The sequence below is a fragment of the Triticum urartu genome, chromosome 5A (genome assembly GCF_056163025.1).
Source record: "Triticum urartu cultivar PI428250 chromosome 5A, HENAU_Tu73, whole genome shotgun sequence".
Taxonomy (NCBI): Eukaryota; Viridiplantae; Streptophyta; class Magnoliopsida; order Poales; family Poaceae; genus Triticum; species Triticum urartu.
This window is the reverse complement of record NC_141877.1, coordinates 228081457-228102958: the sequence shown is the minus strand read 5'-3', so window position 1 is coordinate 228102958 and position 21502 is coordinate 228081457. Positions and strand designations below refer to the sequence as shown.

General features: G+C 50.9%; 3 protein-coding genes and 1 pseudogene across 3 annotated transcripts; 3 read left to right on the top strand and 1 right to left on the bottom strand.

Annotated features, from left to right (window-relative positions):
• Positions 1-2301: 2301 nt before the first annotated feature.
• LOC147970878 (uncharacterized) lies at positions 2302-2952 on the top strand. The gene has a single exon (XM_087522706.1). The coding sequence runs from the start codon at positions 2302-2304 to the stop codon at positions 2950-2952; it is 651 nt and encodes a 216-aa protein (XP_087378832.1).
• Positions 2953-3965: 1013 nt separating this feature from the next.
• EMB1968 (ATPase family associated with various cellular activities (AAA)) lies at positions 3966-14991 on the top strand. The gene is made up of 12 exons (XM_048673251.2): positions 3966-4135; positions 4261-4339; positions 4465-4544; positions 5589-5708; positions 5807-5876; positions 5968-6041; positions 6125-6245; positions 6380-6442; positions 6524-6583; positions 13922-14047; positions 14142-14225; positions 14670-14991. The coding sequence occupies exons 1-12, from the start codon at positions 4092-4094 to the stop codon at positions 14766-14768; spliced, it is 1020 nt and encodes a 339-aa protein (XP_048529208.1). The 5' UTR covers positions 3966-4091; the 3' UTR covers positions 14769-14991.
• LOC147970877 (uncharacterized) lies at positions 10566-12072 on the bottom strand (annotated as a pseudogene).
• Positions 14992-15131: 140 nt separating the features above from the next.
• On the top strand, positions 15132-16904 carry LOC147970876 (uncharacterized). The gene has a single exon (XM_087525802.1). It carries the CDS (start codon positions 16042-16044, stop codon positions 16900-16902), a length of 861 nt encoding a protein of 286 aa, XP_087381928.1. The 5' UTR covers positions 15132-16041; the 3' UTR covers positions 16903-16904.
• Positions 16905-21502: the final 4598 nt, after the last annotated feature.

Here is a 21502-nt window from a genome sequence, read left to right as displayed (position 1 = left end):
CGATGCTCAGCATGACCATTGAATAGATCTCCACGGTTTCTCCACGGGTCGTCCTGTTCGAGCCATTTTCGATGCCCCATGCACACGATTTTCCCAGACCCGCCATCTTTCCTTGACGTTAGGTGCTGAGACGTCGTATCATCCATGCACCGCGTGCATCCGCAATATCCATGGCACACCTGGCCTGCCACATATCCGTAACCGAGATAGTCCTGCACTATCGTGATGCTCATATTGGTTCCTACATATTCTTCAAAGATCTTTATCGATCAAACCGCATAACAACATACATTATTCCCTTTGCCATCGGTATGTTACTTGCCCGAGATTCGACCGTCGGTATCCACATACCTAGTTCAATCTCGTTACCGGCAAGTATCTTTACTCGTTCCCTAATGCATCATCCCGTAACTAACCCATTAGTCATATTGCTTGCAAGGTTTATAGTGATGTGCATTACCGAGAGGGCCCAGAGATACCTCTCCGATACACGGAGTGACAAATCCTAATCTCGATCTATGCCAACTCAACAAACACCTTCAGAGACACATGTAGAGCATCTTTATAATCACCCAGTTACGTTGTGACGTTTGATAGCACACAAGGTGTTTCTCCGGTATTCGGGAGTTGCATAATCTCATAGTCAGAGAAACATGTATAAGTTATGAAGAAAGCAATATCAATAAAACTAAATGATCATTATGCTAAGCTAACGGATGGGTTTTGTCCATCACATCATTCTCTAATGATGTGATCCTGTTTATCAAATGACAACACATGTCTATGGTTAGGAAACTTAACCATCTTTGATTAACGAGCTAGTCTAATAAAGGCTTACTAGGGACACTGTGTTTTGTCTATGTATCCACACATGTATCAAGTTTTCGGTTAATACAATTCTAGCATGGATAATAAACATTTATCATGATATAAGGAAATATAAAATAACAACTTTATTATTGCCTCTAGGGCATATTTCCTTCAGGTGGCTGCCGGAGCGCCGGTCTGGATGATGAAGTTGCCCTGGCGCTTGCGGGGATGGGCGGTGGAGGCCTGAACAGCGAGGGGCGCGACACGGCCGACGATGAGACCTGCTTGAGGGGTTGGCGCGTCCATGAATTCCACGGTGACGGGCGACGACTGGGAGGCGTCATGGCGGCGCTACAGAGTAGGGGAAGGTGATCCGAAGCAGGCGAAGGAAGATCAATGGCGTCGGAGGGAAGAGAAAGCGGGAACTGTCGCACGGAAATGTCCCTCTCGCCAAATCTCGCTAGCGATAGGGGTCATTCTCGAGTCGGCCTCCCGCCCCGTGTTTTTAAAAGTTGAAGGGAAGAATTTGCCGTGCCCGTAATTTTTTTAAAGGCCACGATTCAATACAATATCTGGTTGGGTCATTTTTTTCCACGTAAAACTTAAATTGACGATTATTTTATGCTTCGACGCCATATAAGGGTGTGGAAATGCACTTGCATCCCAATCTGGCCAGCAAAACCCTCGATTGAGGCGTGCCGAAACACCGATCCAGAACCCCCCTCCACACCCACCCCTTAGAGCATTACTAGTAGTACCCCTAAACCCTCAAACCCTCATAAATAACCGTTTTTTTGCGGGTTGCAACAAAAAAAACACAAAGACTAGAACCCCTAAACCCTCAAACCCAATTTCGAACCGTAGAAGTGAGGGTTGGAGGGGGGCGCTCGACCCCAGCCCGCACTCCCTTCCCCTGTCGCACAAGAGGGAAGTTTCCCGTCCCCAACCTCCCGCTTCCTCCCTCCCAAGCCGCCGGCCGTCGCCCGCCGCCAATCCGGCCGGCCCCCGCCTCCCCTCGACGCCGCCGCCATCCCGCCCCTGCGCCACGCTCCCCGCCGCCGGATCCGCCCTTCCCCGCCTCCCCTCGACGCCCCCCGCCTCCCGCCCTACACTCCGGCCCCCGGCCGCCCCGCCCCGAGCCCCACCCCCGGCCTCCCGCGCCGCCGCCTCCCACCCCGGCGTCCCATCCCCCGGCCTCCCGCGCCGCCGCCTCCCGCCCCGGCGCCCCGTCCCCCGCCCGCCCGCATCAGCCGTCGGCCCCGCCCCCGCCCCCAGTCGCCTCCCTCCCCCAGCCGCCTCCCGCCCCCCAGAGGCCAGAGGCAGGCCGGCCTCCTCGAGCCGTCGCGCCAGACGCCCCCGCCTCCCCTCGACGCCCCCCGCCTCCCGCCCCCAACCCGCAGGTATGCTTCCTGTTCTTCCTTTTTGTTTTATTTTTTTTCCTTTTTGATTCATTGTTGGCACTCATAATTTATTGTTTGTTGTATTGTGTAGATGGAGGTGAACAACAACGACATGGACTTGTTGTCCGATTCGTCGGGTTGGTCGTCATCCGACGATTCGGACATCGATGAGTTGTTGCAAGACGACGACGTCGAGATGATGAGCCTCCTCATCGACGTGCAATCCTTTGAAAACCGCGTGAAGCTGATGGATCAGAGGAGAGGGTCGAAGATGGGGCGAGTCACCATCTACCGGAACCGCGCTCTCGGACACGAGCATTTGATGGAAGACTACTTCGCAGAGGTACCTACATACCCTCCTCGTCTCTTCCGCAGAAGGTACCGAATGCGGCGTAGTTTGTTTGTGAAGATTGTCAACGATTGTGAGGCCGCCTCCTATTACTTTAAACGTCATAGATCCGCCGCCGGTATCATGGGGTTTAGTGCATATCAAAAGATATCGGCGGCAATGCGGGTACTCGCTTATGGCATACCCGCGGATTATACCGACGAGTATCTTCGCATTGGGCAAGATACAACCACGGAGTCAGTCTGTAGGTTTGCCAAGTTGGTCATTCGGCTGTACAACGAGCAGTATCTTCGGGCACCAAACGAGGAAGATACAAAGAGATTAATGGAAATGAATGAAAAAAGGGGATGGCCGGGGATGCTAGGTAGTCTTGACTGCATGCATTGGAGGTGAAAAAATTGCCCAAAGGCATGACACGGAATGTATTGCTGTAAAAGCCGTGATGCTACCATTGTGCTTGAGGGCGTAGCATCTCAGGACACATGGATTTGGCATGCATTCTTTGGGTTGCTGGGAACACTCAATGATATCAATATCCTCAATAGATCTCCTTTGTTCAAAAGATTAATTTCTGGGGATGCTCCAGCTTGCAACTACAAAATCATGGACAATGAGTACTTAATGGGATACTATCTCACCGGTGGCATCTATCCCGAATAGGCAACTCTTGTGAAGTCCATCAAGGAGAAAAATGGGGTGCCCTTAACAAGAAAAGAGGCTCATTTCACCAAGGCACAAGAGGCAGCCCGCAAGGATATTGAGAGAGCTTTCGGTGTTTTGCAAGCAAGGTTTGCCATAGTTCGTGGTCCAGCTCGATTTTGGGACAAAAAACCCTTGATGAACATCATGAAATGTTGTGTGATTCTACACAACATGATCCTAGAGGATGAAAGAGGGTTAAACCTCCCTTGTTTCTATGACAATGTTGGTACCCGTGTGCAACCGGAAAGAAATCCTTCTTGCATACACGCTTTTCTTCAAGCACATCGTGAGATTGAGGATGCAACCACTCATGATCGACTCCGGGATGATCTAATAGAGCACCACCGGCAGTTGGATGGGCGGCGCATTGGTCCATGATGTATCTTTGTTTTACTTTTCTATGTCCTATTTGATTCAAACAATTATGTAATTTGCTCAAACATTGTTGTAACAATTTGAATGATTATTGTTTTATTTGGTGTTGTAATAATAACTAGAATGATTATTGTTTTATGTCAAATGTGATGGAATTTGTGATATGTCATATGATGAAATGTGTGATATATGAAATAAAAGTTTTAAAGGTTGTGGTTGAGGCAAAGACTAAAACCCTCAAATCCAACCCTTAAAGCAGTTTAAGAGTTGGGTTTGAGGGTTCTAATCTTTACTTCTGTTTTTCAACTCTTAAAAGTGTTAAAAAGTGGTACTTCTCAACCCTCGACCCCCTCCCCCCCCACAGCGCGCGAAACCGAGACAGCCGCCCGCCGCTCGCCCCCGCCTGCGCAGGCCTCACCATTTCCCTTCGTCGCGGCGGCATCCGAGGAGGAGAGATGGCGCCGCTCGTGCCGTCGTCACAACCATGGGTGGAGAAATAGTAAGCCCCCTTCCCCCCCTTCACCCCCCCCCCCCCCCCCCCCCCCGGATTTCCCCATTTCTCGCGCAGTTTGCGAAGAAGCCCTCGTGGTTTTGCTCTAATTGCGCCTGTTCCTGACGTCGCAGCCGGCCGAGGCAGGTGAAGGACGTCGCGCACCAGGAGGAGGTGGTCCGTGTGCTCACCAACACCCTCGAGACCGCCGACGTACGTTCGCGCGCGCGCTCTCTCTAACCCTAGCTCTCCATCTGAGTCGTGACGATGTTTTTGTCTTCTAATCTGTTCATTGAGCCCCTTGGGAGGTGTCTTATTTGATGTTTGGTCCCTTGCAGTTGCCGCACATGCTGTTCTACGGTCCGCCTGGCACGGGGAAGACCACCACTGCGCTCGCCATTGCCTATCAGCTCTACGGGTACTCCCTTGCTGGCCATTTTTCTTGGTTTTCTGTATTTGTCTCTGCTTGGGTCAGTATTAGCAGTAATCATCAACTTAGAAGGTAGGGATGTAAACCGGGTCCCGTTTAAGCCCATGTATGGTCTAACAGTTCAATAAAGCTTTTTTCCGAGGAAAATTAACTATGTGGCTAGCTAAAACTAACTAAACGGGACTTGTGGACGCCATTTATTTGCCATTTACACCCCTAGGTGTCATGCTTGTCAATGGTCAGCGATGGTGTAACAGTAGTCAATGTAATGGGAGCATTTGATGCGCATGGTGCATTGTGCAATGTTCTGAGTCAATAGATGTTGAGCTACTTCTGTATATAGTTTGCTGTAGAGTTCTATGGAGATCCATTCATCAGAATGGCGTGCTAACTCTGTTCATTGTTGTGCGCAAACAGTGTGTAGTAATGGGATTACATTTCTTTCTAGAAAGTTGGAGCTTTTGATAAGAATGGACCGTCATGATGTTAGTTTTTTTCATTTGGCAGATGCTGGATTGTCTAATCAGTACAATCTTAAGAATTGGGTGTATGTTTGAAAACAACAACAATTGTTTCGAGGGTATGGTTTACTGATTATGTGATGCACTAATACTCACTGGGCCATGTAACAAGTAGAATGCCTGCTTTATTATTGGACAGTGAGGATATCTTTGTGCCATAGGTATGGCAATACTCGTTAGAATATGCAAACATGTTAATGCTTCATCATTGGGTTAATGAGTTGAATGATGCATATTCAATTCTAATTCAAGAAATGAGAACCTTCGGCAGTTTAAGCTTTATAGATGCTTCATCATTGGGTTAATGAGTTGAATGATGCATATTCAATTCTAATTCAAGAAATGAGAACCTTCGGTAGTTTAAGCTTTATAGATGCTTCCCTAAAGGTCTTATCCTTTGATTGTGATAATTAATTGGTTCCAGCATCTCTGGTAGTAAAAACTATATGAGATTACTGCCAGTATGATTGGAAACTCAGTTTAGTTTTCTGGCCCTCTTTGGATAACTCAGTCCAGAGCTCTACAAGTCAAGAGTTTTGGAGCTTAATGCCAGTGATGAACGGGGAATTAATGTGGTGAGGACAAAGATCAAGGATTTTGCTGCTGTGGCTGTTGGTTCTGCACGGAAAGGGTAAGCTCAACATGATTAGGAACCTTCAGATTTTCTGATTTTCGTTTGATAGTTACATTGTTGATCACTGTCTATTTCTGTTTTGCTATGGCCTTCAGTGGTTATCCCTGCCCACCATACAAGATTATTATACTAGACGAAGCAGATTCGATGACAGAAGATGCCCAGGTACATTACCATATGTAGCACTCATATATCATCATTGTTGCAGTACTTTATAAAGTATGTGTGAGTTGATGATACCATGATTTATTTGCAGAATGCATTGAGGCGTACTATGGAGACTTACTCCAAAGTGACAAGATTCTTTTTTATATGCAATTATATCAGCAGGTATTCATCAATCTGTTCATATTATTTTTCCTGTGGTACATTATTTATTGAATTTATGAACCCATGATCATTGTGCAATGCAGGATAATAGAGCCACTTGCATCAAGATGTGCAAAGTTTAGGTTCAAGCCTCTTTCAGAAGATGTGATGAGCAACCGCATTTTGCATATATGCAATGAAGAAGGGCTCACTCTGGATGCTCAGGTAACCTTACTATTTTCACTTCAAAATATATGTCCACATCAAACATATTCCCAGCCCAAGTTTTGCCACAGATCCTTTAATCAATTGTTGGCTTATCTTGACATATTGAGTGGCTTCTGTATTTTCCATGTTAGGCGCTATCCACATTAAGTGCCATCTCTCAAGGAGATCTTCGTCGTGCTATAACTTATCTTCAGGTCTGATGGTTTTCTCAGTTAGCACTTTGCATTATGCTATGGTTTAAGTATGTCCATTCATGTTACTTTTTGTGGTTGCAGAGTGCAGCTCGCTTATTTGGATCTTCTATTTCTTCCAGCGACCTGATTAGTGTTTCAGGGGTATATCATCACACACTTTCTTGCAAATCCCAACTTACATGTCAAATTACAATTTTTGCTTCCTGCAACATATTGTTATACGAAAAACTTGCTTGCTTGATAATGTTGTTCTCTTGAACTTTAATAAAGTGGATTTGGACCAGGATTTTGTTTTGGTAAGGTTCTGCACATGGTGTGATCAAATTGTTTAGTTGCAATCTCATGCTGTGATAAATTTTACTGTGAAAAGAGTTGGTCATTCATTCATTTGAACAAGAAACTGTTTATTCTCTGTCTTCTCTTGGGAGGTCAAACTATTCCGTTTTCATCAAGTTGACCTTCCTGCTGTTAAGGAGTATTAGTATTGGTCTAGGAGTCCTTATTAGTCTATGTTTAGTTTCCTTACACCTCAAGTTATGTGTAATATATATATATGCCCCTTGGGCCTTCAATAAAGATAAGTTGCTTTCCTAACATGGTATTAGAGCCTAGGTTTAGGTTGTTAGACCTTTGAACCTGAGCATTGATAGTTGTGGATGACACTAGGAGAGTTGGGACAATTTTCGTTGGTTTATTTCTCACACAATGCCATGCCAACCTGAGGGGTTGGGGTTACATACTTATAGGCTGCTAGCCAGCCAAGCATATGCTGAGATGCTGCTGAGATGCCAGTCTAAGATGCTATCCTAACTGACAGTCCTTGATGGTCAAGAACTCTATCCTAACTGCCACAAGGACCATGTGCTGCAGCCCCACAATGACCCTAGTACACAGACTTATCCATCATTCTCCCCCTAAGTCTTGTACGTCGTCTTGTGGGAGTGTTGAATCATCCCGATCCTGGAGCAAAGCTCGAGGAACTTGACCCTCCCAAGAGGCTTGGTGAGCAGGTCTGCGAGCTGATCCTTGGTGTTGATGTAGCTCGCCTCGATGCTCCCTTCTTCCACACAACTGCGGATGAAGTGATACCTCAGCCGGATGTGCTTGCTCCGTTCGTGGAACACGGGGTTCTTTGCCAAGGCCAGCGCGGACTTGCTGTCCACCAGGAGCTGCACCGTTCTGGTGTCTTGAACGAGAAGATCACCAAGCAGTCGAGCGAGCCAAAGCGCCTGAGTGCAGGTGGTGGAGGCCGCTATGTACTCAGCCTCACAGCTAGACAGGGCCACCACCTGCTGCTTGACTGATTGCCAGCTCACGAGACACTTGCCGAGGAAGAGGAGGATCCCGCTCGTGCTCTTGCTGGTGTCGATGTCGCTGGCGTGGTCGCTGTCGCTGTACCCGACGAAGTGTGCTGCCCCCGGACACCTAGGGTAGTGGAGGCAGTGGTCGAGGGTCCCTGCTATGTAGCGGATGATCCTCTTCACTGCCTGCTGGTGTTCCGACGTCGGTCGCTCCATGAACCGACTGACATAGCCGACGGAGAATGCTAGGTCCGGCCGTGTGTGGGTGAGGTAGCAAAGGCTCCCCACAAGGCGTCGGTACCGCGTAGCATCCACTTCCTCCGTCGTGCTGTCGCGGCTCAGTTTCAGCCTCTCCTCCATCGGAGTGAGAGCTGGATGGCAGCCGGTGAGCCCAGCTAGCTCAACGATGCGCTTGGCGTAGGCGGACTGTCGGAGCGCGATCCTGGAGTGATCCTGGTGCACCTCAATCCCTAGATAGAAGGAGAGGAGCCCCAGATCACTCATCTGGAAGGTGGCCTTCATGTCTTCCTTGAATGCCGCCACCTCTGCATCTTTGGTGCCGGTGATCACCAAGTCGTCAACATAGACGCCCACCAGCAGGGCATTTCCTCCACTGCCCCATCGGTAGACAGCGGCCTCATGCGGGCTTTGCTCGAAGCCCATCTTCTTTAGCGTGGAGTCCAGCTTGGCGTTCCACGCCCTAGGTGCCTGCCGTAGGCCATAGAGGGCCTTGCGCATGCGGAGTACCTTGCCCTCCTGGCCGGGAATCGCAAAACCCGGTGGCTGATGCACGTAGACTTCCTCCTTCAAGTCACCGTTGAGGAATGTCGACTTGACATCCATGTGATGGACATGCCAGCCCTCCTGGGCAGCTAGTGCAAGGAGAAGTCGCACGGACTCCATCCGTGCCACTGGAGCGAAGGCGTCGTCGAAGTCGACTCCTTCCTGCTGCAAGAAGCCTCGGGCCACCAGGCGAGCCTTGTGCTTGATGATGGCGCCAGCTCCATCCCTCTTCAGCTTGAACACCCACTTAAGGGTGATTGCGTGTTGACCACGAGGGAGGTCAGCGAGCTCCCAGGTGTGGTTTTGCTCGACCGCATCCATCTCCACCTGCATCGCGGCGCGCCATGCCGCATCTCTCTCGGCCTCTGCAAAGGACCGTGGTTCGCCGTCCTCACACGCGAGTTGTAGCTGCGCCTCCAGGTCACATGGCATCAGTCCCGGCACCGGCTGGTCGCCGAGTAGATCATCCATCGTGCGATACCGCAGCTGTTCACCTCCATACCACGCGTCGACCCGCTCCTCGTCGTGAGTGAGCGGGGAAGCGAACTTCATCGGGTTGTGCTCTGCGTGAGCTGGTGCTGATGAAGACGAACCCGGAGTGGTGACCGCCGGGGCTGGAGTATGCGGCGTCGCCAGTTGTGGTGCCGGCGGCGTAGCGGGCACCGGAGTCGATGTAGTTTTGGGGGCCGGGGTAGACGTGCCCGGCGGAGAGGAGCTGCTTGCTCCCCTGGCTTCCTTGAAGTGAGGGCACTCGACAATGAAGTCGTCATACGTCGGCGTCGCGCCGTCGTCCACCGCCTTGTCCCATTGCCACCCTCGCCCTTCGTTGAACACGACGTCTCGCGCCGTGCGCACACGCTGTGTCTTTGGGTCGAGGATGCGGTAGGCCTTTGAGCCCTCCGCGTAGCCGATGAAGACTCCCGGAGTGCTCCTGTCGTCGAGCTTGCCAATCTGGCCAAGCTCCTTAGCGAACGCAAGACAGCCAAAGACCCGCAAATGGGAGACCGCCGGCTTCCGCCCATGCCAGGCCTCATACGGTGTCCTGCCGTCGAGTGCCTTAGTAGGCGAGTGGTTGAGGATGTAGACGGCCGTCAGCACCGCCTCTCCCCAGAAAACAGCCGGCATCCCTCGCTGCTTGAGGAGAGCCCGAGCCATCCCCACAACCGTCTGGTTGCGCCGCTTGACGACTCCGTTTTGCTGCGAGCTGTACGGCGCGGAGTAGTGGCGCTGGATGCCCTCATCGGCGCAGTACGACGCGAATTCAGCTGCCGTGAATTCGCCGCCGTTGTCAGTGCGCAACACGCGCAATTTGCGGCCGCTCTCCGCCTCCACACCAGCCTGCGCGCGCCTGATGGCGTTCGCCGCTTCTCCCTTGCTGCCGAGAATCATCGCCCACATGTAGCGAGAGAGATCGTCGACGGGCAGCAGGAAGTAGCGTCGACCTCCTGGTGTGGCTGGCGTCACCGGGCCGCACAAGTCTCCGTGCACGAGCTCCAGCTTCTCCTTGGCCCGAAAACTCGCCTGTTGGGGAAAGGGGAGTCGTCTCTGCTTTGTCAGTACGCAGATGTCGCAGAACTGCTCCACATGGTCGAGGCATGGCAGGCCTCGTACCATCTCCTTGGCACTTAGACGCTTCAGGGCCTCAAAGTGAAGATGCCCAAAGCGCTCATGCCATTGCCACGCCTCGTCGTCCCAACGGACAGCGAGACAGACCGGTTGTGCCACCTGCACATCAAGGACGTAGAGTCGATTTCCACCTCTGGGTACCTTGGCGAGAAGGCGACCCTGGCGATCCCAGATGCGTAGGACCCCATGCTCAATCAGCACGCGTGAGCCGTTCTCATCCAGCTGTCCCAAGCTGATGATGGAGTTCCTTAGCGCGGGGATGTAGTAGACACCGGTGAGCAGCCGGTGCTCTCCCGTCGTGGTGGTGAAGATGATGGAGCCGACGCCCTTAATTTCCACAGCGGAGGCATCCCCAAACTTGACGGAGCCTCGCGCATCGGAATCGAGCTCGGCGAAGAATTCCCTTCGACCGGTCATGTGGTGGGTGGCGCCGGTGTCGAGGCACCACCCCGTAGTCTTGTCCTTCCCGGAGGCATCGCCGAGAAGAGCGTGCGCCTTTGGCTCGTCGAGGTGGATGAGAGCTTTTGCGACTGGTGTCGCTGAAGATAGCTCAATGCTTGCATGTGCCATGAACAGAGCCGTCTCCTCCTCCTTCGCCTGTGCGACGTGGGCCTGGCCTTGTCGTGGTTGCCGACACTCATTGGCCCAATGGCCAAACCGGCCATAGTTGTGGCAGCTGTTGTCTTGTGCCGGCTTGGGCTTGCCAGCGGCGCCGTCCTTGGCGCCTCCGCGGGCGTCCCCTTCGGCACGTCCTTGTGCCCTGCCTGGGGGGCCTCTTCGCGTCTTACGCTGCTTGCCACGCTTGCGGCCGCCCGTCGTGGAAGAAGGCTCCCCCTTCTTCCTGTCACCAAGGCTGGCATCCCACGGCTCCCGAGTTAGGAGCAGCTTCCCGCCGGTGGTGATGGGCCCCGAGGAAGGTTGTGGCTCGTCGGTGTCGATGACCTTGAGGCGACCTATCGCCTCCTCGATTGTCATCGTGGAGAGGTCCAGCAAGGACTCGATCGACCGAGCCATCTGCTTGTACTTCTCGGGGATGCACCGAAAGAGCTTCTCGACAGCTCTCTCCTCGGTGTAGGTGGCATCACCAAACTTTACCAACTTCTGCAGCAGAGTGTTGAGACGGAGAGCAAAGTCATCAACGTCCTCACCTGGCTTGAAAGCCAGGCTCTCCCACTCCTTACGAAGTGCCTGCAGAGTGGACTTGTGAGCACGGTCGCTGCCGATGCGTGCCGCGGCGATGGCGTCCCAAGCTTCCTTGGCAGTCCGCTTGCTGGAAAGCGAGAACTGCATCTCGGGCGGGACTGCGGCGATGAGGGCGTCCAGCGCCCGTCGGTCCTCTTGGTGGTCGACGTTGCTGTCCTGGACTGCCTCCCACATGCGCCGCACCTGGAGCCTGACCTTCATGATCCCGGCCCACTCGACGTAGTTGGTTTTAGTGAGGGTAGGCCACCCAGCACTGGGACCAACATCCCTGACCACAGTCCGGACCTCGTAGAGGCCGCGGTCCTGGTCGTTGCAGCCGCCGTCACGGTGCGCACCTCCACCTGGAGCGCGGGCGTGCTCGGCTGCCCACTGCACCGTCCGCTCTTGCGCCACTTTGGCGCGGTCTGCGTCAGCGCCGTCGTCCGCAGGCGCGGAGCTGCTGGAGCTGTCGGAGCCGCCGCGGAGTGCTTTGGCATCCGCCGTAGCCTCACGTGCTGCGTCTGCTGCTGCTGCTGCTGCTGCTTCTAACTCCGCCCTGGCTGCTTCTACCTCCGCTTTGGCTGCTGCCAGCTCCGCTGCAGCCAGCCTTGACACCCTTGCTGCCGCAGCAGCTGCTGCTACAGCTGCTCGCTCACGCTCCTCTGCCACGGCGCGCTCGGCCTTCTGCCGGCGCCGCATGCTCGAGGTAGCCGTGTGCTGAGAGCGACTTGCAGACATGGCTCGCTGCAGGGGGGCTGTTGCGTGAAGAGGAGGCTGTTGAAGACGAACTGCTGCTCGACAGTCCGGAGGGAGGAAAGTAGCCAGAGGCAGACGGAGCAGCTGCTGCTACCGACTTGGGCTGCTCGCAGGAAATGCTCAGGGTACAAGATAACGAGGCTCTGATACCACTTGTTAGACCTTTGAACCTGAGCATTGATAGTTGTGGATGACACTAGGAGAGTTGGGACAATTTTCGTTGGTTTATTTCTCACACAATGCCATGCCAACCTGAGGGGTTGGGGTTACATACTTATAGGCTGCTAGCCAGCCAAGCATATGCTGAGATGCTGCTGAGATGCCAGTCTAAGATGCTATCCTAACTGACAGTCCTTGATGGTCAAGAACTCTATCCTAACTGCCACAAGGACCATGTGCTGCAGCCCCACAATGACCCTAGTACACAGACTTATCCATCATAGGTCCCCTCCGGCGCCGCAACTCGCCTCATGATCGATTTTTTTTCTCCCATTATCTATCTTCGATCGATCCCCTGGATCGATCTCATGCCGCCGCTGCTATCGATACTAGATTGATCGAGTCCGGAAAGAACATGCCCGTTGTTGCTCCCTCCAAGACGTGCGCTGACTGCCGCCTCACCCGATCGCCATCAAGATCGACGCCCAGGCCGCTCCAGGTCGCCCAGCAAGCCTACTGGATTGATGCGCCGTTGGGCCTCTACACGTTCACTGCTGGGCAGCCATGGACCAACTCCTGGATTTGGACCCTCGACGGACGTCCGTGTTCTTCATCGACGGCCGCTCCTGCCCTCCCAGATTGACGTGCCCTGCAGCAGGTCTCCCATCCGGATCGATGCACCCGCCTGTTGGATCCCGTCGCTGTACACTTTGCATCCATCTGATTCGGGCCGCCTGGTGGCCTTCCGTCCAGATCGGGCAGAGCCACCGATGGTCACGTCTCTAGATCGGGTGTGCTGCCGTTTCTCCGTCTGCCTTGTCTCGATCTTAACTCAGTGCGACTCATGCTAGCTACTCTCACACGTCCTGCTGTACTGCTGCCCTTTTCTGCTCTAGGCGCTGCTCTGCGCTGCTGTGGAGCTCTCCTTGCTGCCTTTCAGCCACGTACATGGCTGGGTGCTAGCATCTACTCCGTTTCGATCTTGATTATTTTTCCAATGTCTTCTGCATACACGATGCCTTTTGCTTCTTCATGTGTGCTTTCTAGCTTCCTAGTTTTCTATAATTTCCGCTGCGTCCACCAAATCCGTTGATATTTTGTGTTTTCTCATGTCATGCGAGTCCACCAAACCTATGTCCATCAGCCTTTTTCTGGTCATTGTCCTCTGTATAGGATTTATGTGGCCTCTCTTTGCATTGTGGATCTAAGCCCATTCTCTTGCCGTTGAGCTTCTTTTGCCGTCGGTTTTCATGGGCCATGATTCTTTAAGCAATGCTTCTTCTCTTGATGTGCCATCTTCTTTTGACAACCCATCTTCTCTTGTATCTTCTATCGATGCGGTGTCTTCCTCTGATGTGCCATCTCTTCATTATCCCCTTTGGCGACTCGACAGGTTTTGAAGACTCTTCATGCTACGACGACACTCTCAAGACGCGGATTTGGATTATGTTTTTTTTAGTATCACACTTCTTCAAATGCAATGCTATTGCATACACTTTGCTTTGCATTTGAGGGGGGGGGGGGGGGGGGGGGCGGGTAAGGAGTATTAGTATTGGTCTAGGAGTCCTTATTAGTCTACGTTTAGTTTCCTTACACCTCAAGTCATGTGTAATATATATATGCCCCTTGGGCCTTCAATAAAGATAAGTTGCTTTCCTAACACCTGCATCAGGCTATCCCTGAAGATATTGTCAAGTCATTGCTTGTAGCATGCAAATCTGGTGAATTTGATGTGGCAAACAAGGAAGTTAGCAATATTATTGCTGACGGATATCCAGTTTCCCAGCTGCTCTCGCAGGTCAGCTCTCTTCTCTTTGTATACATAGATGACATGATGTGTTACCTGTTGTTTTCATCTTACAATTACCACCGACTGAAGTGTTCACATTCAGTTTCTAGATGTGATTGTTAATGCGGATGATATTCCAGATGAGCACAAGGCAAGAATATGTAGAAAGCTTGGGGAAGCTGATAAGGTTTGTCTCATTCTTTATATGCTAGTTTCACGGGTTAGCCATCCAAAATTGTAGTACGAGAACAACCAGTTTTTCATGAGTTGCATGTTGTCATAGAGAAATCTAAAACATAATTAAAAAAATAAAGCATTGGGAACATAAAACATAAAAAATAAATAAAGCATTGGGAACGAAAAACATAAAAAAATTAACGCATAGGGAAATTTGATGACAGAGGATTATAATGGAGGCTTAAGATAAGTAATGTTCTGCTTCTCGGTTTCTGGGAAGCTTGACCTGAGTATTTCAGCAATATCGATCAAAGTTAGAACATGACTTTTTGTTTACAGTCGGAATAAGTTCACGATTTACATGTGCTATATGACATAATGAATCTCTCAAAAGACTTGGTCCTTCTGTTCCATTCTTCTCATAGTCCTTTCATTTAACTTTTATGATTTGCAGTGCTTGGTCGATGGGGCAGATGAGTATTTACAGCTCTTAGATATGGCCAGTGAGACAATTCGTGCTCTATTTAACATCCCGCAAGGGCTGGTCTTCTAAGAGAAGATGATGGAGATGAACAGTGATACTGCTGCCGGCTGTCTGCAAACTCTGGCAAATATATCTTGTGTCTCCTTCCCAACTTAAGATCCTAGAGAGGCCTAACCTCATTCTCATCATACTCTTGTGCTATTTTTAGGTTGGTTTGTGATGAACTCACTTTCTTTTTCAACCAATTGAATTGTGCCTGGATATGTCAATGATCACAAGAACAGTTCTGACTTGTCATGCATTCCTCATACGTGCTTTCCTTTGCATAATATGATTCATAACACAATTTGTTCCCTTCCTCTTCCTTACCCAGACTGCTTGCTATTAGGGTCTTGTTTGGGAATCACATAAATATGAGAGTACCAGGCTGTGGCTGGATGCTTTTTTTAGGGACACTGGTTGGATGCTTGGTGAGAAGAGTTATCCCCTTCAGATTTCAAAGAGTAAATTGCAATAAACCACCAATTTGAGAGCTAGGTTTAAAAAACACTACGTTACATTTTTTGACAGAAACCAACATGTCTATGTTTTTTTTTTTGCAAATAACACCGATTGATGGATTATAACGCTTTAAGCCTGTTTATGACAGACGGGTCCCGGTTGTCAAGAGGTGTCTTGGCAAAAAAAAGGCCACCTAGGCACTTTGACTAGTCAAAATGCCCTTCCATGCCCACCCACGCCGTCGCCCTCTATTTCGCCCCGCCGGCAACCAGCCATGAGCCCAACCGCGATCCGGATCAAGCCGCCGCTGCGCCGGCAACACGCGCGCGGAGGGAGCGGGGCGGACTGGCAAACATACGACATGTAATCAAGGCTAACGTACGACATGTAACCAAGGCTGGACGCTAGCAAGCTCTGCTACGGCATCGGCTGCTGCTAGGCGCGTGTCGTCGTCAACCGCGAGCTGGTCGCGGGAGTAAAGCAGCTCGTCCCCATCACGTCCTACGACGTGCAGTGTTAGGGACCCATTGGGCTTGCCCGTGGGTGGTACGTGGGCCAAGTCCACCAGGGTGCCGACTATAAATACAGGGGAAGCAGGCCACGAGGAGGTATTCGCGTAGGATCAGGCACGACACGGCGGCTCCTCCTCCCCTACCTTCTCCTACCTACTGTTCCTCCCTCTTCCTCCTCCATCCTCCCTCAATTCACTGGTATCAGACATTGGTTCCTCTGTAATGAAGTGTTGCTAGTGGATTGTGAACTGGTACCTAACATCTGGTATTCAGAGCCAGCCCACCATCCTTCCGTCCCAATTTTTTTTCCACCAGTCATCGCCTTCTTCATGTTCGACAAAATGACTAGCCACCAAATGTCCTCAGATCAGGTTCTCAGCATGGTCGTGGAGCAAGCGATTTACCCTATCACTGCTGATGTATTGTATTCCCTCTTCGCTCCCTTTGGTGTAGAGCAGTTGGTGGTGTATCCCCAAACAAAATCAGAGGATGGAGAGCCTTGTGTAGCGGCGGATGTCCGATTCACTTCGGCGCACGCGTTCGCATACTGGGATGGCCGCTGCATCTACTATCGGTGTTGTCGCCTGCAGATGTGGTGCGCTACACTCGACGTGTTGCCGGCCCCAGCGTCTACTTCACCCACCGTTGACATCGCCGTCGACCTCACCAACTCCACCGCGGCCATCTCTGGTCATGACGGCATGTCCGTCGGGGCCATTGACATCCCTGCAACGGCCAGCACCAGCACGCCGCCTCACGGCCACGATACATCCCCCAAGTCTTCCCTTGACAGCGATTGCCGCGTCCCAGTCACGGGCACAGACGAGTACCCATTGATGGCGGCAATTCCAGAAGTTGTCACCGAGCTCGCCATCTTCCCCGTCGTCCCCTCCACCACCAAGGCCCAGGAGGTCCTCGAGGTCATCCATGATGTGCCCTCTGCTTGCATCTCGATGGCGGACATCACCTGTTCGACGGATTGCTCGGACCAAGTTGTCGCCATCAACAGCGTCAACAAGGCCACCACGGTCTGCCCCGACCTCGCCATCGACCTCAACGCCACCACTGTTGTCTTCCCCGAGCTTGCCGTCATCCGAAATGACAAGGAAGTTGAGCGGTTTCCTTCGCACACGGTCATTGAGGAGGACGCCGCTCCTGGGGTGATCCTCACCGATGTTTTCACCCGGTGAGTCTCTACGGTGACGACAGTCGTGTACGACGACGCGAACAAAATTGTTGCACCTGCGGCGCCCGTACTACTGACTGCGGAGTACCCGCGCTCCTGCCTTCCCGACACACCTAAGCTCTCGCTGATGGCAATGGTGTTTCGACAAGTCTGGTGGCAGTGGATGAGGCTACGGCCGACGCCGTGGCCATCGTTTTGGAGGGATCTTGCTGATGGGAATGAGGCTGGTGGCGATCAGATGCATCGCTATCTGGTACAGCAACTGGAAAGCGTGGAAATTATTATCAATTTCAGAACTATGAAACTGCAGATGCCCAGTACTGAAGCTTCAGAAACTTGTGAGTGTCAGCATCTTATATCAACCAAGGTTTATCATGAATTGCGGGATTGCTTTGAGGTTGGTTCTGGTACAAGATATCCGAAATCAGATGAAGTTTGTGCTTCTGTTATTAGCATCTTCGAGTGGGGATCTTTTCAGAAATGGGTGTTGGGGCTCTATTTCAATAAGATTGGTGATGCTCAATGCAAGTGTTTACTTTTTCCTCTCGTCTCTGCCATATGTATATGGGAGTTCGACACGGGCATGTACCAGATGGGCATGTTTTGGGATCCCGGAGGACCGGCGGTGTTCCTGTTACTGGAATTGACTCGACAAGCGCACCTGTGGGAAGAGTTCCTTGCTATGGGCGCAACTATGCCATTTTCTGTTGTTGCTCTTATGTGCAAGTCTCAACTACAACAGCCAACAAGATGCTTGCCAGGTCGTTCTATCCTGGTGATTGGACTTTATGTAACACACAGCTTCTACATGGCATCAACTAGTGCACAAGTAGATCCTCAAGAAGGAAGGGATGTCAAAGACGGCACTGCCTTCCTCTACCAAGATCCCCATGGCAGCGACTACTACCTCAACCACGACCACTCCTTCGAGCTAGTTCAAATCCACCTAAACTATGGCTACGACCACGACAACTACCATGGCGACCACAACATGATCAAGAACCTCCAAGCACCCTGGGATCCTGGCGAGCTCCTCATGACAACGGCTTGGGGGCAAGCCGCATTTCAAGAAGGGAGGGATGTTAGGGACCCATTGGGCTTGCCCGTGGGTGGTACGTGGGCCAATCCCACCAGGGTGCCGACTACAAATACAGGGGAAGCAGGCCACGAGGAGGTATCCGCGTAGGATCAGGCACGGCACGACGGCTCCTCCTCCCCTACCTTCTCCTACCTACTGTTCCTCCCTCTTCCTCCTCCATCCTCCCTCAATTCACTGGTATCAGACATTGGTTCCCCTGTAATGGAGTGTTGCTAGCGGATTGTGAACTGGGTACCTAACATGCAGGTTGAGTACTTCGGGGGTAATCGCAGCCATGACAGCGAGCAATAGCCGCCATGTGTGTTCGTCGCCAAGGACGAGTGGTTCTCGCCGTTGAGCGGCTCGTACCAATTGTCGTCGGGACAGCAGACCACCGACGCGAAGTTCCGCGGCGAGGATGACACCTCTGGCACCTGCGCCGTGCTTGACCCCGCACTCGTGCACCATGAGATCGCGCCGCACGTCGGCCGCCGCCGCACGGTGCAATGGGGAGATATCCTAGACGCGCAACCATGCTCTACGTCCCTACCCCAGGTCGCAGTCGCCAAACGCGCCGCCCTGCTCTACACCGCCGGTCGCCATCACCAGATGCGTCACCGCGTGCAGTCTCCTCTGACCGCCCCTGGTGAACGGAACACCTCCACAAGTCCCGCCGTGATTTTTTTTCGAGAGAGAGTAGAAGGAGTGGACCAGTCAAAGAGAGACAGTGGTGTGTCCACATAGCGATCTTGACTAGTCAAAGTGCCCAGGTGGTGCTTTTTGCCAAGTCACCTTCTGACGACCGGGTCCTGTCTGTCATAAACATGCTTAAAGCGCTCTAACCCGTCGATCAATGTTATTTGCAGAAAAAATACCGTATACATGGTGGTTTCTGTCAAAGAAATGTAACGTAGTGTTTTCTGATAACCTAGCCCTCAAAGTGGTGGTTTCTTGCATTTTACTCGATTTCAAATCATGTCGTTTAACAAGGCAAAAATATTCTTCTATTGTAGGCGACAACATTCGTTTATAGCAAGTTGTTATAAGGTTTGCTGCATTTGGACTTCCCAAGGAAGGGCATGCCAGGTAGTTCCGGGTTTCGGGCAAGGTTCTAGCGTTTATAGAAACTTTGCATACATGTGCAAACTTCCAGGACCCCTTGGAAGCTTTCCAGAACCTGCTCTGGAGGTATAGGGGTCCGGAAGTTTTGTCCCAGAAGTTTCGGGCAATTGAGGGGTATCTAACCATCCAAGTAGTAAATGCATAAATGCAACACATGTCGACCAATATAAGGCAATATATTAATTGCATGCAGATATTGGGTAGGATATTATTTGCGCATTAGTCATGTAACTAGCGTTGGCATTGATATTTCGTATGATATTAACTGCATGCTAAACATGTTGATCGCTCACCAATGGAACAGTTTGAGTCGTTGGATTGACTTGACCAATATCAGTTGGATTTGCCCCTTTGCTTTTTATATTGATATATAGAGGTATGGATATTAACTGCATGCTAAACGTGTTGAGCGCTCACCGTTGGAGCATTCTGAGTTGTTGGATTGACCTGGTTTGATGGTCAATATCGGTTGGATCTGCCCTTTTGGGTCTTTTTATATTAGTATAAATATTGATATAGATGTGGTGGTGCTGTTTATAGATTTAAGCATGCTGTTAGAACATCAATTATGTTGTCATGAATGTCAAAAACAATTAAGAGAATAAATTCTCTTTCAAACTTTTCCTTTTTGGCATCAATGGTAATACAATTTTTTTTCATGAAAACTCTCGATCCATTCATCTTTAATCATGACAGTACAACGAACATAAAGAATAATAAAAATTACATCCAAATCAATAGACCACCTAAGGAACATAACTTGATAAGATAAAAAAATATATGATAAGCTTATCAACATGTTTAAGTGAAAGCAACGAAGAGCCCCCCTAGATTTATGCCTTGTTTTATACTTTGTATTTGAATGCAAAATGCACTAGTGTAGAGATGAACTCCAGCTACTTCATTGCTACCCAACATGTGCAACTGAAAAATGGAATGAATCATTGTGAAGTATACACTTGCAACTAGCTTATGGTTGGAAATATAAAGTTAGATTGATAATAAATGGATCTGAAATATAAAGTGAGAAGATAATAAACAAATCCCAAACATAAGAGGTGTGTGACATGGCAATAATATATGTGAATAACAACATCTTGATAGATAGTTTTAGGAAACATTGCGTACCGGCCGACCGGCCGAAGCCCGAGCCGGTCGCCTCGCGCAGTGGGCTCGCGACTGGTGGACCCACGCACTGCTTTGCCGTTGCCTTATATCTTCTCACGTGTGCGATATTCTCCCCTCAGTTTTTCCACCTGACACAATCTCTCTCCCCTTTCTCTCTTCTTCCAGACGTGCTACAAAATCCATGGAAAAAAGCAGGGGGACGGACTAGTTGATGCGGGTAGAGGCGACGACAACGCCGTTGTGATGAAAGGTCTGCCACCGATGCTTCCAAGCTGGGGCTGCCATGTTGGGAATCGTTGCATGGAAAACAAAAAAATTTCTACGCACACGCAAAGATCTATCCATGGAGATGCATAGCAACGAGGGGGAGAGTGTGTCTATGTACCCTCGTAGACCATAAGCAGAAGCGTTTCACAACTCGGTTGACGTAGTCGAATTTCTTCGTGCTTCAACCGATCAAGTACCGAAAGCATGGCACCTTCGCATTCTGCACATGTTTAGCTCGGTGACGTTCCTTGCCTTCTTGATCCAGCAAGACGTCGAGGTAGTAGATGAGTTCCGTCAGCACGACGGCGTGGTGATGGTGATGGTGAAGTGATCCTTGCAGGGCTTCGCCTAAGCACTATGAAACCATGACCGTAGGAGTAAATGGTGGAGGGGGGCGCCGCACACGGCTAACAATTGTCTGGGGTGTGCTAGGGGCGCCCCCCACATATATATAGGTGGGAGGGAGAGGGGAGGCAGCCAAGGAGGCACCCAAGTAGGTCGAATCCTACTTGAGGTCTCCCCATGGCCGGCACCCCCCTTCCTTATCTGTCGGAGGGGGAAGGAAAGAGGAGGGAGGAGGGAAGGAAGGGGGAGGCCGAATCCCTCCCCTTTCCTTCTCCCTTCCCCTCTTTCCTTCTCCTCTGGTTCGGCCCATATGGAGGGTGCACCAGCCCCTAGTGGCTGGTGCATTTCCCCTCTTGGCCCATTAGGCCCATATCTTTTGCCGGGGGTGCCCGGAACCCCTTCCGGTGACCCGATATGTACCCAATACCCTCTGGAACACTTCTGGTGTCCGAATACTATCGTCCTATATATCAATCTTTACCTCTCGACCATTTAGAGACTCCTCGCCACGTCCTTGATCTCATCTGGGACTCCGAACAACATTTGGTCACCAAATCACATAGCTCATATAATACAATATCGCCATCGAACGTTAAGCGTGCGGACCCTACGGGTTCGAGAACTATGTAGACATGACCGAGACACCTCTCCGGTCAATAAACAA